The sequence below is a fragment of the Calypte anna genome, chromosome 1 (assembly GCF_003957555.1).
Source record: "Calypte anna isolate BGI_N300 chromosome 1, bCalAnn1_v1.p, whole genome shotgun sequence".
NCBI lineage: Eukaryota > Metazoa > Chordata > Aves > Apodiformes > Trochilidae > Calypte > Calypte anna.
The window spans coordinates 170,152,388-170,167,354 of record NC_044244.1 but is presented as its reverse complement, the minus strand read 5'-3'; the positions used below and the strand labels follow the sequence as shown (position 1 = coordinate 170,167,354).

The 14,967-nt window shown below is 42.1% G+C and overlaps 1 protein-coding gene across 2 annotated transcripts in view; it reads left to right on the top strand.

The window, feature by feature from the left end:
- Positions 1-752: 752 nt before the first annotated feature.
- RCBTB2 (RCC1 and BTB domain containing protein 2) overlaps positions 753-14,967 on the top strand; it is a 43,972-nt gene continuing 29,757 nt past the window's right edge. For both annotated transcript variants that reach the window (XM_030465886.1, XM_030465895.1), the window contains exons 1-3: positions 753-849; positions 9,365-9,428; positions 11,607-11,692. In XM_030465886.1, the coding sequence (XP_030321746.1) occupies positions 11,666-11,692 (27 nt within the window). In that variant the 5' untranslated portion in view covers positions 753-849; positions 9,365-9,428; positions 11,607-11,665. The remainder of the gene's footprint in view (positions 850-9,364; positions 9,429-11,606; positions 11,693-14,967) is intronic.

Sequence of the window (14,967 nt, the reverse complement as noted above, 5' to 3'; positions counted from 1 at the left end):
CTTTCTTCTCCTGAATAAGGTTCCCACAGGAATAAGCCAACAGTATCATTGAATACCACAGCAAAGGTCTCCTGAACATAAACAGCAAGACAGTGAGGTATTCACACCCGCAAGGTAAGAGACATAACCAAGCAAAACAGCCAAGCTGCTGCTTTCAGGAAAACTTTTCAAGTCTATTCCCTTGGGGGGCATTTAGTTTTGGAGATAAATATTAGGAGAACCAAAAATATACTTATATCCCTCTGATCTTATATCCCTATCATATGTTGCCCTTGGGAACAAATAAGCGATTGCTCACTGGAACATGTTGCACAGCAATGTTTGACATTTGCTGAACAGTCGTTCCTGATGCTGTGCCTCTCACCACGTGTTGTAGTGTTGTATTTCGGCCCAGGGAACAGCCTGAGGCTGGTGGAAGGTGGTGTTACCTCCCTCAGTGCCCTGCTCACCACGAGCCCCTCACGCCTTCCCAAGGCGGCCACACCACCCAAAGCGACGGCGCTTGGCAAGAGAGGATACGGAGGGGCTTTCCTCCGCTCCTCCCGGCTTCTCTGGGCCTCTCCTCGGCCCCATCTCCGCACCCTCGGGCAGTCACAAACCACTCTCCAGCCGGGGCGGTTCACAGCGGGTCCGCCTTCCTAGCAGCCGTCTCCCGGCCGGGCTGGGAGGGCCGATGCCGGGGCTCTCCCCACTGCAGCTGCTGCAGTAGGTGGATCCCTGGGAGGTGCCAGCCCTCTTCCCTCCCCCGCTCCCTCCCTCCCTCCCTCGGCGGCTGCGGAGGCGTCTGAACGCGGCGGAATCTTCCCCCTGTCTCATCGCCGGGAGGAGGAGCCGCCGCTTGCGGGGACGGTAAGCGACGGGGGAAGGGGATCGCCGCCACCCTGACTGACCCCCGGCCCCCTTCGGCGGGCAGAGCACTGCGCACCTCCCCGCGGAGGAGAGCGGAGGCGACGCAGCCTCAGCTGCCGGGCGGGCCGTGGCGGGGGAGGGGACTGGCGGGGCGGGCTGGGCTGGGCTCTCCTTCGTTTCCCGATGGCGGGGCGGGGAGAAGAGGAGAGGGTGGCCCTGGGGTGCCACCGTGCTGGGGGCCTGCGGGCTTCTGGGCTTGGAGATGGGTCTGGGCGTGATGGGTTTCCTTCCCCCTGCCGTCTGGTGGCCGCCCCACGCGTGGGCAGAGGGGGGGGAGTGGGGGTGGGCAGGGTGCTCCGGGGCGCTGTGGTGTGATGTGGCGTTGCCCTCGGTGCCCCTTCCCGGGCGCCCGGTGTGTGCATGGCGGGCAGCGGGGGCTTGGGGCTTCGGGCAGGGGTCAGGTTTGTGTAGCGATGCAGAGCTCTCCGTCCGTAAGCGTGCAGAGAGGAGTGTGGAGCTCTCGGTGCGCTTGAGGAGCTGAGCTTCGTGGCTAAGTTGCGTTTGGAGTGAAGGGAAAGAGTATTTGGGGAAGACAAGGTTTGTTAATGTGCGGGAGATGGGAGGATTGTTAACGTGTATCCTTGGGACTTCTAATAGTGATGGACATTAAGAGAGAGAACAATTAGCAAAAGGATTTTACTACAGGTTCCAAGCTGATTGTGGTCTGTAGACTGCTGTGTTGTGCACCATTTGGGCTGAACTAATGGATGTTAAAAGGTGACATAGGGTAAAGGAAACATGGAGAAATAATAATCCTGCAGGAAAGAGTTAATTCTGGCCAGGTATGAGAAATTAATGTTACAGAATGACACTAGATGTGAACCCTGTGATGAACCATAAAGTAATAGAAAGAGATTATGTGGAAAAAAAAAGCCTGGTGTGTCATTCCTTTGAGGAAAACAAATACTAAGAGCTTGTGGTGGTGTCTGCCCTGGGCCACAAAGGTTGGATTTGGGTAAATGTATCACTTACCTCCAGGAATTACATCACAGGTGGATTTCTTTCTTAGATATAGATAACAGTATCATTTGGGAAGGATGTGTATAGTGATCTAGTTGTTCCTACATATAGATGCTTAGTAAGGTGAGATGTTTGGTAAGGTGAGCTTACCAAAAAAAAAAAAGCACCAAATTGCTTTAGACTCATTCAGTAAGTAGTGTGAAAAATTCTCAGAAAAGCTCAGGGTTTCAATTCTAGAGCCAGTCCTGTTCAATATATTTATCAATGATCTGCATGCCAGACTTGAATGCACCTTGAGTTTGCTGATGGTACCAAACTGGGAGGTGTTGTTGACTCCTGAGGGACAACAGGCCTTGCAGAGTGACATACGTTGGAGAATTGGAACACAATTAATGGAATGAAATGTAACCAGTCCAAATGACATATTCTGCACCTAAAATGGAGGAACATTGTGCACTACTGTAAATTGGGAGAGGAGTGACTGGACAGCAGCCCAGCAGGAAGGGATCTGGAAGTGCTGGTCTGCAGCAGGCTCAGTGCATGTGCCCTGGCAGCCAGGTGGACAAAACACATCTTAAGGTGCATCAAACATAGCATGACAAGCCCATCAAAAGAGGTGATTATCCTGCTGGATTTGGCATTGTTGGCACTGAGGCCTCAAGTGGCCTCATCTTGAGTAATATGAGCAGTTCTGGGCCCCACAATTGAAGAAAGGTGTGAAGGTCTGGAAATGTGTTTCTGGAGGAGGGCAACAAAGCTGGTGAAAGGGCTGGAAGGCTTGTCCTTGGGGTGCAGCTAAGGACTTGGTCTCATTTGGAGGAAAGGGGGCTGAGGGGTAAGCTCATGGCTCTCCGCAGCTTTCTGAGGAGGAGAAGTGAAGGGGGAGGTGCTGAGCTCTTCCCCCCAAGTTCCAGTGACAGGGCATGTGAGAACGGTTCAAAGCTGCACCAGGGGTGGTTTAGACTGGACATGAGGAGACATTTATTTACTGAGAGGGTGGTCAAACACTGGCACAAGCTTCCTAGGGAGCTGGTGAGTGCCTCAAGCCTGTCAGTAGTTAAGAGGCATTTGGACAAAGTCCCATTAATAGCATGCTTTTGATTTTTTGATAAGCCCTGAATTGGTCAGGTATTTGGACTAGGTAGTTGTTGTAGGTCCTTTTCTCTCAAATAATCTGGCCTTTTCTATTAGCTTGTGATATTGGACTGTATTTTTATTTGATTAAATATATATAAAGTAGAGGAGTAAACAGATAGGTTTGAAATTTTCAGTTTTAGAAGGGCAGCCTTTTAAAAATCAAGACCATGAATTTGTGATGTTAGTTGTGCTGGAGTAATGAGGGCCCTAGAAGCAAGAAGGTACAAAGCTGTTTTATGCCAGAGGTAGAATCTACTTGGTATTTATATAAGAAAAAAAAAGAGAAATTCTCTGTTGAAAAGAATTTTTTTACCTATCTCATAAGGGATTTTAGGAATAAAGACTAGAAAAAGGATGGATAAGCAAAGAAAAGTATAGGAGATAAGGTGCAGTTCTAAAATGAAGATTGACAAAAGTAATTCTCAGATAGGCAATTTGGGTTCTTTAATCATGTAAATAGCTTCTTTAATCATGTAAGTAAAAACAAGAATAGAATTAAGACCACTGAGTGATAAAGTTAATGTAAAATAACCTTGGAATCATGATGCATATGATCTGTTGCAGTTTGGAGACACTACTGCAGTGGGTAGATTGAATATTAAATGCTTAAACTTACACTGCAAAGAATAACATTTTGTCTCTTAATTATTTTCTAGCAGTTAGGAAACTTTTGTTAAGTCTAATCCTATCTCTTAATGTTGGTCAGTCCCAGCATCTGTTAAATACCTGTTAAGTAGGTTAAATAGATTGTTAAATACCCAGATGGACAGTTACAGGGTCACTTGCTCATGGAGGAAGTAAGATAACTCTTCTTTCAGAACTCCCTCTTCTGAAAGATACCAAATCTTTTTCTGCAGGCACCTGTAACTATAGAAGTTTAAAATGCCAGTATTCTCAGCTCTCTCTATGTAATACCTAGTCTCTGTGTGTGTGTGTCTCCAGATGTGTGTTTGTTGTATGTACCTCTGGCAAATCCTGATTTTGTGTCAAGGAAAGAAAGCACTATTATCCCACCATGGGGAGTCTTCTGGCTGGTGCCCAGTGTTACAAGCAAGTGTAGCTACAGCCAAACCCTGCTAGACATGGTCTTGAAGAAACTTCTCATGGTGACCCACCATGTAGATCGCTTACCTGTAGGAAGGAGCCCTTGGCTCTGATGTTCAGAAAGACTGTGTTAAACTGAAGTAAGCAAGAAATGCAGGTAAGAAAGCCAGCTGTGGTTTGGTAATGCTTGTGGGCTTGCTTAGGGTTCTTATTAAGGCTTAGGATGTTCTGGAATATAGATTTTAGAAGTTAAATCTTTTTAGTCTAAATTAGTTTAGAAGGATCTTCCTTGTACCGAAGTGATTAAAGGTGAACGTTGTATATGGTGTATCCTGAACTTCTTGGTGACATGTTAGTGCTTCTTAAATTCTTAAAGCTTTAGTATTTTCTGTACTAAGATTATATAGGTTTATAAAAATATAATAGCTGTTTATTTCACATATTTATTGCCTTGTTTTACTCTGTTATATGGGTTGTATTTTTAATAAAGTTCTTTTAAACCCAAATCTTTGGAACACTTTTTTCCCTAAAGCTGGTTCCTTGAACTCTCAGGTTGGAAGGTCAAAATGAAGAATGAGAATTAAGTTTCAATTCTAACACGTCAATTAAATGGTAATTTTTATAGCATTTAATATGGACAAGAGCTAACAATTGCATTAGTTATATTTGTTTGTGTGTACGTGTGGATTAGGGGAATTGAAGTGTGTTTAGAGTTTGGCTAACACTTGAACAAAGAGAAAGAGCTTTTGAAGTTAATTCTCTGAAAATCTTGGATCAGCCACTTTTAGAAAGTGAACAAATGGGGTTTTCTGCATCTCAGGTTAGATTTAGGTTACATTTAATTGCAAAAGGTTAGATTTAGACACAGGAATCACTTCCTGTTCCCAAAAGACTTAACAAAATATTTCATTATTTAATGTACTTCAAGGTCTGGAGATGATGCTCGTTGTTTTTTCTTTTTACTGCAGAAGTAAACCACTAATTCTGTGAAAATGTCTCCACCATGCTATAATGCTTTTTAACACTGAAGGTAGTTTTTGCATTGTTTCCATGAATACTTAAATTGCCTTCAAAAGGTGTTTTTGCACTTGTAGAAAGAAGTGTGAATATTTTGAAGTGAAAACGTTTTGTAATTGACATTTTGTTAAGAGGCTTTTTTAGCATTTAGTTATTTCAGTAAGTCTATGAGAGGCATAATTTTAGTATAAGCCTGATTACTATTTTCTAATCTTTGCATTCCTGGCTTTCATTAGTTTGTTATATAGTTTCTCTTTCTTATTAGTTGTTAGTTGCTTGATTCAGATCTTAATTTTTTTAGTCAAGTAGATGGATAGCCAAAGATTTTAAGTTATTTTTACAGGATCACTGCAGGGCTTGTAGAATGAGAAAGGAATTTTAATTTATTTTTTCTTTAAAGTTTTTCCCTCTGGTGGATGATGATGAATTTTTTCAGTCACTTCCACTCTTGTTTCTCACTGGTAAACAATAAACCATTCTACACCAATGGTGATGATAGACAGCAGTTCTAAAGGGAAAAAATAATTTGACTATGAATGGGAGAAATAAAGAAGCCTAAGTATGTGGTGTGCCTTACCAGAATATAGGGGGTTTTAAAGTCCTGGATGATTTTTATGAAAATGGAATTAGTCAAATTATCTTATTAGCCCCAGCCCCCAATGTAGGTTATTTTTTTGTGGATTTTTTTTTTTGTTTGTTTTGTTTGTGGTTTTTTGTTGGTTTTTTTTTTGAGGTGACAGGGAGCAGTCCTTGGAATCTACATAGGATTTTTCAAAGCAGTTTTGTCACTTAGGACAGAAATTTCACACCAGGCCCTAAAACTTATTTCTAAACAATTGGAGAGCTGAAAAATCATACCCTTTGTTTTTTCTTTTGTCTTCTCATTTCTTTCAAAATATTTTTCCACAATGTCTTTGCTCTTTCTTGCAGTAATATTGAACTTGTATTGAAGGATAGTGCTGAGCATGGCTAAACAGAACAATATTCCCACTATCTTCTTTGCTTGCTGTGTGCCCATGTTTTCTTTTGTGTGTTGTTTGCATCTGGTCCTTCACTGCTTTCATTCTTGGCAACCAATTTCTTTTTGGGGGTGATGCTGTTACTGAAATAAAGGCCTTTGTGAATAGATTTCAAGCACCAGTCTCCAGAGCAGCATCCTGCATGCATTGAAGTTAATTCTCTGAAAATCTTGGATCAGCCACTTTTAGAAAGTGAACAAATGGGTTTTTTCTGCATCTCAGGTTAGATTTAGGTTACATTTAATTGCAAAAGGTTAGATTTAGACACAGGAATCACTTGCTGTTCCCAAGAGACTGAACAAAATAGAAGGATCTTCTATTAGATAGATCTTCTGTCTGTAGAAGGACTGCTCTTAACTTTAGTGGAGTCGTGGTGGAGGTCCATCCCGGAGCCAGCAGGTGAAACCAAAAGATATTTGGTATTGAGGATGTTTTTGGCTGAAGATTTGTCTCTGGTGATTGGGATGGCAACACTGTCTTGTCTCAGATTATTTCAATTAGAAATTTCTGTAGAAGAAATTAGAATTTCTGTAGCATCCTTACAAGGTTGAGGATGTCAAGTCTTTCAGGCTGTCAGTACTTCATTTCATGTGTTTTGGGTCCAACCTCTAAACTGCTTGTAGGTTTGGTCTTGCAATTAGTAGGCAGCAAGTGGAGCTTTCCTCAGGAGCGGAGAAGTCACCGTCTGGTGTCAAGGACCAAGAAGGGGATGAGAGAACTGTGCTTTAGTTGGAGTTGAAGGTAACAGTTTTTCCAGTAATCCCATCCTATTTCTCAAGGGCTGCAATTTCTTGGTAATGAAAAATGCAGCATCAGTGCAAGAATGAATGACATGCTGAGTGCTGTTAGTTTGTTATCAGCACTGGACAAAGTAGTGGCATGTCATCGTTTGTACATGAAGAAGGAAGAAAACTCATGACTTCCTAGAAGGAAAATGTAGTTTGTTCAGTAGGAATAACTTGGTAATATTACTGTTTTGTCCTCTATTGCAAGATCACTTGGACAAGTTAGCATAATTTAATGACTGTTCTGATAGGAAACTGCTAAGAAATCAAAAATATCAGAGAAGGTTAGATTCCTTTCCTAGCAAATCCCTTTTTTCTGGGTCTTTTTCCTCCTGATCTTTCCTAACCTGGTGGTTAGAATCCTTGGTCCAGACAGACCTTGGATTCAGCAGATGGGGTATCTGAATGCCAGAATTCAGTGGGAGAAAATACTAAGTGGAGTTCTGAAATTTTCTGTTTGCTTGCCAAGTTCCTATTGAGAGAATCTACAAGAATGTTGACAGGCAAATGAGTCAGTGAACCTGTTCAAATATTCAGGATGGGACAGTCTTAGACTGCTGCTACAACTTTACTATCAGAACCAGCACTTGTGTTCCTTAACTCAGTCTTGTCTGTACTATGGAAGCATCTGTGCCTTACCTAAAGAGGTGTAATGGTTGGATCAAAACAGTGGTTAGAATTTTCACATTCCAAAACCTAAACTCAGACTGCCAGAGTGTGCTATCCAGATACTTAAATTGTACTTGGATTCCAGATAAGAGACTTGTGAAAGTTTAATATAAATATTTGTATATTTCCTCAAGAAATGGATGTTTACCATGATGAAACTTGGTAGTGTGTTTGAACCTTAAGCTTTCAGTCAACACGGACAAGAAAGTAGCTGGAGTTTAACACATGAGCTGAATTTATCATTTAATGTCTCAGACGAGCTGTATAAACCATCCTATGTTTAAGCAGATTTGTGGGGTTTGTTAAAGCACAAGTTGAACAGTGGGAATATTCAGTATAATTGAGCTGCAGCAATTGTTTGCTATTTTGTTACAAGTAAATAAAACCAATTTTTGTTCAGTAAATAAAATCATATTTTAAAAAAGCATTAGCCTTTATAATATTGAAATCATACGAATTTCATATATTCTATGTCCTTAGCTTAAGTTATGGCACAAAGTCTTACAGAAGGCATGTTTACTAGTAAGTTAGGTAGTTTTATAAAGCTACATTTGATATTTCTTTTAAAGTGTGGTATGCCTCTGAAAAGTAGAAAAGCAAAATTGTAAGTTTTTGTTTGTTGTGTTACTCTGCTTGTACTCAGAATCTTACAGATAGCAAATTTTCAGTGAAAAGTGAACAACCTATAGCAGTGGCTGTAATAATACACCTCTGTAGAGAGACATTGTCAACCAGGTGCCTTGAGTTGCCAAAGAGTGGGTGTGAGTCCACCTGTGCCTGATTAGGACAGGCCCCTATTGGGCATGAGCAAGACCAGGGGACCAATAAAGGTGGGACACACACCCACAGAAGGCACCTCAGCTCACTCTGGTGTGAGGCATGGAGAGGCCAGCAGCTTGTCGAGCCTCTGGAGCAAGAAAGGCTCTTCCTGCTACACTTCTACCCTGGAAGCGCTGTGTGGTGGCTGGAGTCCTGGAAGAGACCAGCAGCTCGTCGAGCTTCAGGAGCAAGAATGGCTCCTCCCGCTACACACCTCAAAGAAAATGATGTGTACAAGTTTCCCACTTGAGTAGAAGCAGCTTGCACAGCCTCAGAGCTGGTTGCTCATTTTTAAAGTTTTACTGAAAATGGAGTTGCACAACAGTTTTATGTTAAGAAATAATTCAAGGGCAGTAGAGCCGTGCTTATTTATTTTCAAGTATATATGTGTATAAATATGCAAGAAACACCTGATCTGAAAATGTATTTCTTTTGATGATGCTTGTCACAGAAAGTAATTTACAGGGCTGGCAATACTTTCTGAAACAAAGTGAGTATTTTAAAAATTCTCAGTAAACTGAAAAAAGATCCAAATGTATTCCTAACATTGGTTTCCTGAATGGAACTGGGATATTTCAAGGCTTAAACCAGAAATTAAAAGCTCTGAGCTTTGTCTTTCCTGAACGAAATGTCATGAAAAATTACATCAACAAGTTTCTAAATTCATTTTTACTGCAATAAGAAGACATTGGAGTATTGAATTTAATAAATTTTTTTTCTTTCCCATCATAGTCTGATTAATTTTACTACTTAATTTTGCTACTTGTTTTAAAAAAATGTTTTAGCTAAGATTTCTTTCTTTGGATAAGAATTCAGAAGAGCAGAGTCTGTAACTGATCACTCTACATTTGAATATAAAACCAAAATTACCTGAGCTTTGTGTTTCCTGTTTTCTCAGCACACAGAAGCAGATAATTTTGGCTTAATATTAAACATGTATCATTCCATAAAGTACTGCTGCAGCAACATGATACAGCAATTTTAACTTTAGTTCTTTCTCTGCAGGGGGACACAAGCACAAATCCATATGGAGGATGAATCTCCTCCTTCCCAAGGAGTCAGTACCAAGGTCAGAGTGTGAATTTTTATTGACAATTCTGTACTGTTCTACTCCAAAGGGAGAAGCTTTGTTCCATTTAGCAGTAACATGGTACATGCTAGTAGCTTTCCAAATAAACAGAAAGCCAAAACTATAGCCAGGAAAATGATATTTGTGAAAGAAATGTTGTGTTGTTCTAAAATATATTAGAAGAACAATGTATTAATTTGGCTGAGTTACTCCATGGGCTTACAAGGTTGGTTTAATTTTGTATAAAGTTCTAAAGTTATGTGTTGCAGCCTAATGTTTCAACAATATAAACTTGTTAGAATTAACTTTCATAGCAAAACCAAAATCAGTATCCTAAGTGTTTCCTTGAGTACTTGTTGTGAGAGTGTTTGATTTTTTTTTTTTCTTCAATGAAAGAAATGTTTTTTTAACCTGTCCATTATGGGGTAAAAAAAGAGTGCTTTGTGGAAGGAGGTTACAGAAAAAAACTTTTCTACTTAAGCTTAATACATTCCAACATACTGCTCTTGGAATTACAGCCCACATATAAAGAAACCAGTATGTCCTTCCAGTAATGAAATCTACATTTGAAGGACACCCTGACTGTCTTGAACCTCAGGCTTCATCAGTCTTGGGCAGAAGTGGGATGCAGCTTTGTTGATGAGCCTATGGTGCTTTCATTATTCATTACCATATTTTTAAAATACTTAAAATCCTCCATAGAATAAATATTAGCCTTTTAAAATAAAACAGATTGTTCTGTGAATAGCAGATGAATACAGCCTGATTCCGTATGGATTCACGTCCTTTGTGTCTAAAAGCCTGCTATGTGTCTGTCAGTATAATGCTGGGGTAGCAATTAACCAAATGAGAGTTGCTCTTTATTAATCCCCGTCTTCTCCCTGATAAAGAAAGGAGAGAGAATAAAGGAGAGAGACTTATGGGTTGGAAGCTAAACTACACAGCTTTAATGAAACAGTAATGATAAAAAAGGAAAAATTATTCAACATATATATATATTTTAAAAACAAACAATACCACATTCCTCCCCCTCTTCCCTCAGTAACTCTCACATCCCCAGCGAGGCTGCAGGGCAGCCCTGGGAAAGTCCAGGCTGGACTCCTGGAGTCAGCAGCAGTCAGGAGCTGGAGGCAGGAACACACAGATTCAGGATGGCATGGATCAGGAGCACAGGCAGATGAATGGACAGAATCCTCCCAGGATGCTGAAGCAAACAGGAACAGGCAAAGAAGGGGTGAAGGGAAGGGTGAAGAGGAAGATGCTTGACCCTCATGACCCTCAAATTTATTCTGATGCATATGGGATGGAATGCTCTGTTTGGACAATTTTGAGCACCTGTCTTGGAGGGTTGCAGGTGTGACCCCTTTACTCCTTTTCTCTTTCCAGAGCATAAGATGTTCCTCAGAACCAAGCAGTGTCCTTGGTTCTGCAGACAATTCTTTTGCCACAAGTATAAACATCGAGTGTTACCAGTCCTAGAAGCAGGTACTGACTTAGAAACTTGCTGTTAATTTCAGCAAGTACAGCTACTTATAGAGACTTTGCTGAAAGCAACATTACAAGACAGAAAATAAGCTCCATCCTGTCCCAAACAAGAACACTCCACCCCCTATTCCATACCGTTTCTGTTATGCCTGAGTCACTACTATCTCTTGTCCCTAAATACACCTATACAGAGATTATTACTGTCTCTCTATACCAAAACCCATCGAGTTAATTTAGTCTACAATTGCAGATGTCTGTTGCAGCAGATTCTTAAGGCAAGAACAGTTGTCACAGTTCATTTCCACAGGGTTACAGGTTACAGATGTCATCTTTAAGGAAGTTACTGGACACCAGGCAGTGAACCAAGTTCTGGTTTCATCACCATGGCATTGTCCTGAAAAACACTGACTGAACACTGTTAGTATTATGCAACAATTCACATAACAGCAATTAACGTGGGGCTTGGATCCATGACCCCCAGATTCCATGCTCTACTGATTCAGCCAGTCAGGGAAAGATTGGGTATTCTCACAGTGTTAGATTCCCTTGAAGTACACATTGTACTTCATCCTTCATCATCACCCACCAAGTGTGTCCAGGCTCTTGAGAAAAACAACTCCATGAAAGGGTTTGCCTTTGCCCAAAGCAGAAAAAACACAGTTTTCCCCAGCAGATTCCTTTCATTCACCACAGGCACTTCAGCCCCGTCTACTGAATGCAGAAGATCTGACTGAGCAGGACCAATTCGACTGATGGAACCACAGGTGTTAACTAACCAGGTAGCTTGTCCCAAGTGCTTTTCCCAGTGTTTAAAGGTTCCACCAACCATTACCTTCAGGGCAGCTTTTAACAGTCCATTGTACTGCTCATTTTTCCCCGAGGCTGGTGTGTGACAGAGGATATGATATACCCACTTGATACTATGTTCTTTAGCCCAGTTACTTGTAACACTGGTTTTGAAATGAGTCCCATTGCCTGACTCACTTCTTTCTGGTGTACCACGTCTCCACAAGACTTGCTTCTCTAAGCCCAGGATGGTGTTCTGGTCTGTGGCATGAGGCACAGGATATGTTTCCAGCCATCCTGTATTTTCTTCCACCACTGTAAGCACATAGCACTTACCCTGGCAGGTTTGAGGCAGTGTGATGCAGTCAATTTGCCAGGTCTTCCCGTAGCTATGTTTTAACCATCTCCCTTCATACCACAAAGGTTTCAACCTTTTAGCTTGTTTAATCGCAGTGCATATGTCATAGTCCTGGATAACCTGTGCAATAGTGTCCAAAGTTAAGTCCACCCCCTGGTCACGAGCCCATCAGTATGTTGCATCCCTGCCTCAGTGACCTGAAGTGTCATGGGCCCATCTACCTAAAAGTAGTTCCCCTTTATGGCCCCAGTCCATATCAGTCCAAATCAGTCCAAATTGATTTGGAACACTTGAGCATCACTATCTTCTTGTTGGTTGTTTTGATGTTTCTCAGTGGTTTGATGTAAAGGTTTGTGGGCAGCTACATGATGTACTTTTACATCAAGTTTCTCTAACCAAGCAGCAATGTCTTTCCACAGTTGAGCAATCCAGATAGGTTTACCTTTATGTTGCCAGTTGTTTTGCTTCCTCTGCTTTAACCACCCCCTTCAGGCATTTGCTGCCATCTGAGTCTGTATAGAGAGAAAGTCTCAGCTGCCTTTCTTGCTCAGCAATGTTCAAAGGCAGCTGGATGGCTTTTACCTCTGCAAACTGACTCAATTCACCTTCTCCTTCAGCTGCTTTTGCAACTAGTGGTATAGGGTCCCATACAGCAGCTTTCAGTCTTTGGTGGCTTCCTACCAGATGGCAGGATCCACCAGTGCAAAGAGCATATTGTTTCTCATTCTCTGGGAGTTGGTTGTAAGGTGGGGCTTCTTCAGGCCATTGTACCACTTTTTCTGGTGGCATTCCAAAGACATGCCTTCTGGCCTGTCTATAATTACTTCTAAAATTACTGGATGATTGAGTTTTCCTGTTCCAGCTCTCTGTGAGAGTAAAGCAATCCATTTACTCCATGTAGCATCAGTGGCATGATGAAGAGAAGATGTTCTACCTGTGTACATAAAACCCAGTACAGGTAATCAGGGCACCAGGAGGAGCTGTGTTTCAGTACCAGTCACTTCCAAAGCAGCTCTAACTCCTTTATATGCAGCCAGTATCACTTTTTCAGTGGCTGTGTAGTTGGCCTCAGAGCCTTTGTAGTTCTGACCCCAGAATCCTAGAGGTTGACCTCAGGAGTCTCCTGAACATTTCTGCCAGAGGCTCCATGTAGGATCATTCCCAGCTGTGGTGTAGAGCACATTTTTAATGTCTGACCCTGTTTGAATTGGTCCAAGGGCCACTGCCTGCACATTCTCCTGTTTAATATATTTGAAAGCAGCTTGTTGTTCTGCGCCCCACTTTAAAGTCTTCTTTTGGGTAACCTCACCGAGAGGTTTCACAATCTGATTGTAACCAGGAACATTCATCCTCCAGAAACCAACAGTTCCTGATAAGCAGTAAGTTTCCTTTTTGGTAGTTGTTGGGGCCATAGCTGTTATTTTGTTAACCACATCCATTGGGATGGGGCAATGCCCATTTTGCCACTTAATCCCAAAAATTGTGTCTCCTGCACAGGTCCCTTGACCTTGCTTCTTCTTAGAGCAAAACCAGCCTTTAGAAGAATTTGGTTCATCTTCTTACCTTTCTCAAAGACTTCTGTTGCTGTGTCACCCTACACGATGATGTAGCTGATGTACTGTAGATGTTCTAGAGCTCCAGGGTAGCTTGGATCAGTCTGTGACAGATGGTAGGGCTGTGTTTCCACCCCTGAAGCATTCAATTCCAGGTGTATTGGATGCCCCTCCAGGTGAAAGCAAGCTGTGGCCTGCACTCTGGTGCTAAAGGAACAGGAAAAAATGCATTATCAATGTCAATAGTGGCGTACCACCTGGCTGCCTTGGACTCCAGTTCATACTGAAGTTCTAGAATGTCTGTCACAGCATCACTTCATGGTGGTGTAACCTCATTTAGGCCACAATAGCCCACTGTTAACCTCCACTTGCCATCAGGCTCTCTCCCTTTTGATCACTCCCTGGCTCTCCAGTTGCCGGATCAGCTTGTAAATGGAGATCAGAGCATCTCAGCTGGGAAGATGCTTTGTTGATGCATTATCACAATAGCAATTGGCACCTGCTGGTCTTTGACTTTCACTGCAGAGCTTTTCACTTCATCTGTGGAAGGGGAAGCAGCAGCTGTGGCTGCAGCAGATACTCTGGCAATGCTGTCTGGCTGTATCAGAGCTGTGGCCATGCGTGTGTGTGTGGAGCAGTGGCTGTGGAGGCAGAAGAAGCAGGGCTCTCTCTATGAGTGGCAGCTCTGGCTTTCCAAGCAGTATCTCTCAGTCCCAGAACAGATGTGCTCACCCTCACAGCTAGGACAGTCATCTCACTCCTCCCCAGTACAAGAGAAACATTATAACACTCAACAGGAAATTCAGAAACAAAATGCTAGTGAAGTCATAATTAATAAAACAAAGTTTTCCATCTATCTCTGCATGAAATGCCACTGCACAATGTACCACACTGTATATCAGTATTAAAGACCATACCACAATTATGGTTTTTAAGCAGTGCTTACCAAAGACAAACCACCTAGCAATGCTAATCCTGGCTGCAAAGCAACGTATTGCATAGCCTAAATACCAGAGGTACGGCATGATTGGTTCAATTTCCAACCCTTTGAAATTTCCAGAGGAAAAATTCTGATTCCCTCTTAAAAGAGCCAGCTGGGTATACTCGCACCAGAGCTGGAATTCAATCCATTCTGGCAAATTAGTCTGATTTTGAATCTGGGCTTGAGCTAATGAGTTTAAGCCACTCTGGGTGCCATAAATCTGCCATGGTTTAACACTGGGCTGGCAATTACCTGAATGAGAGATGCTCCCTATTAATCCCCCTCCCTGATAAAGAAAAGAGAGAGAATAAGGGAAAGAGACTTACGGGTTGGAAACTAAACTACACAGCTTTAATGAAACAGTAATGATAAAAA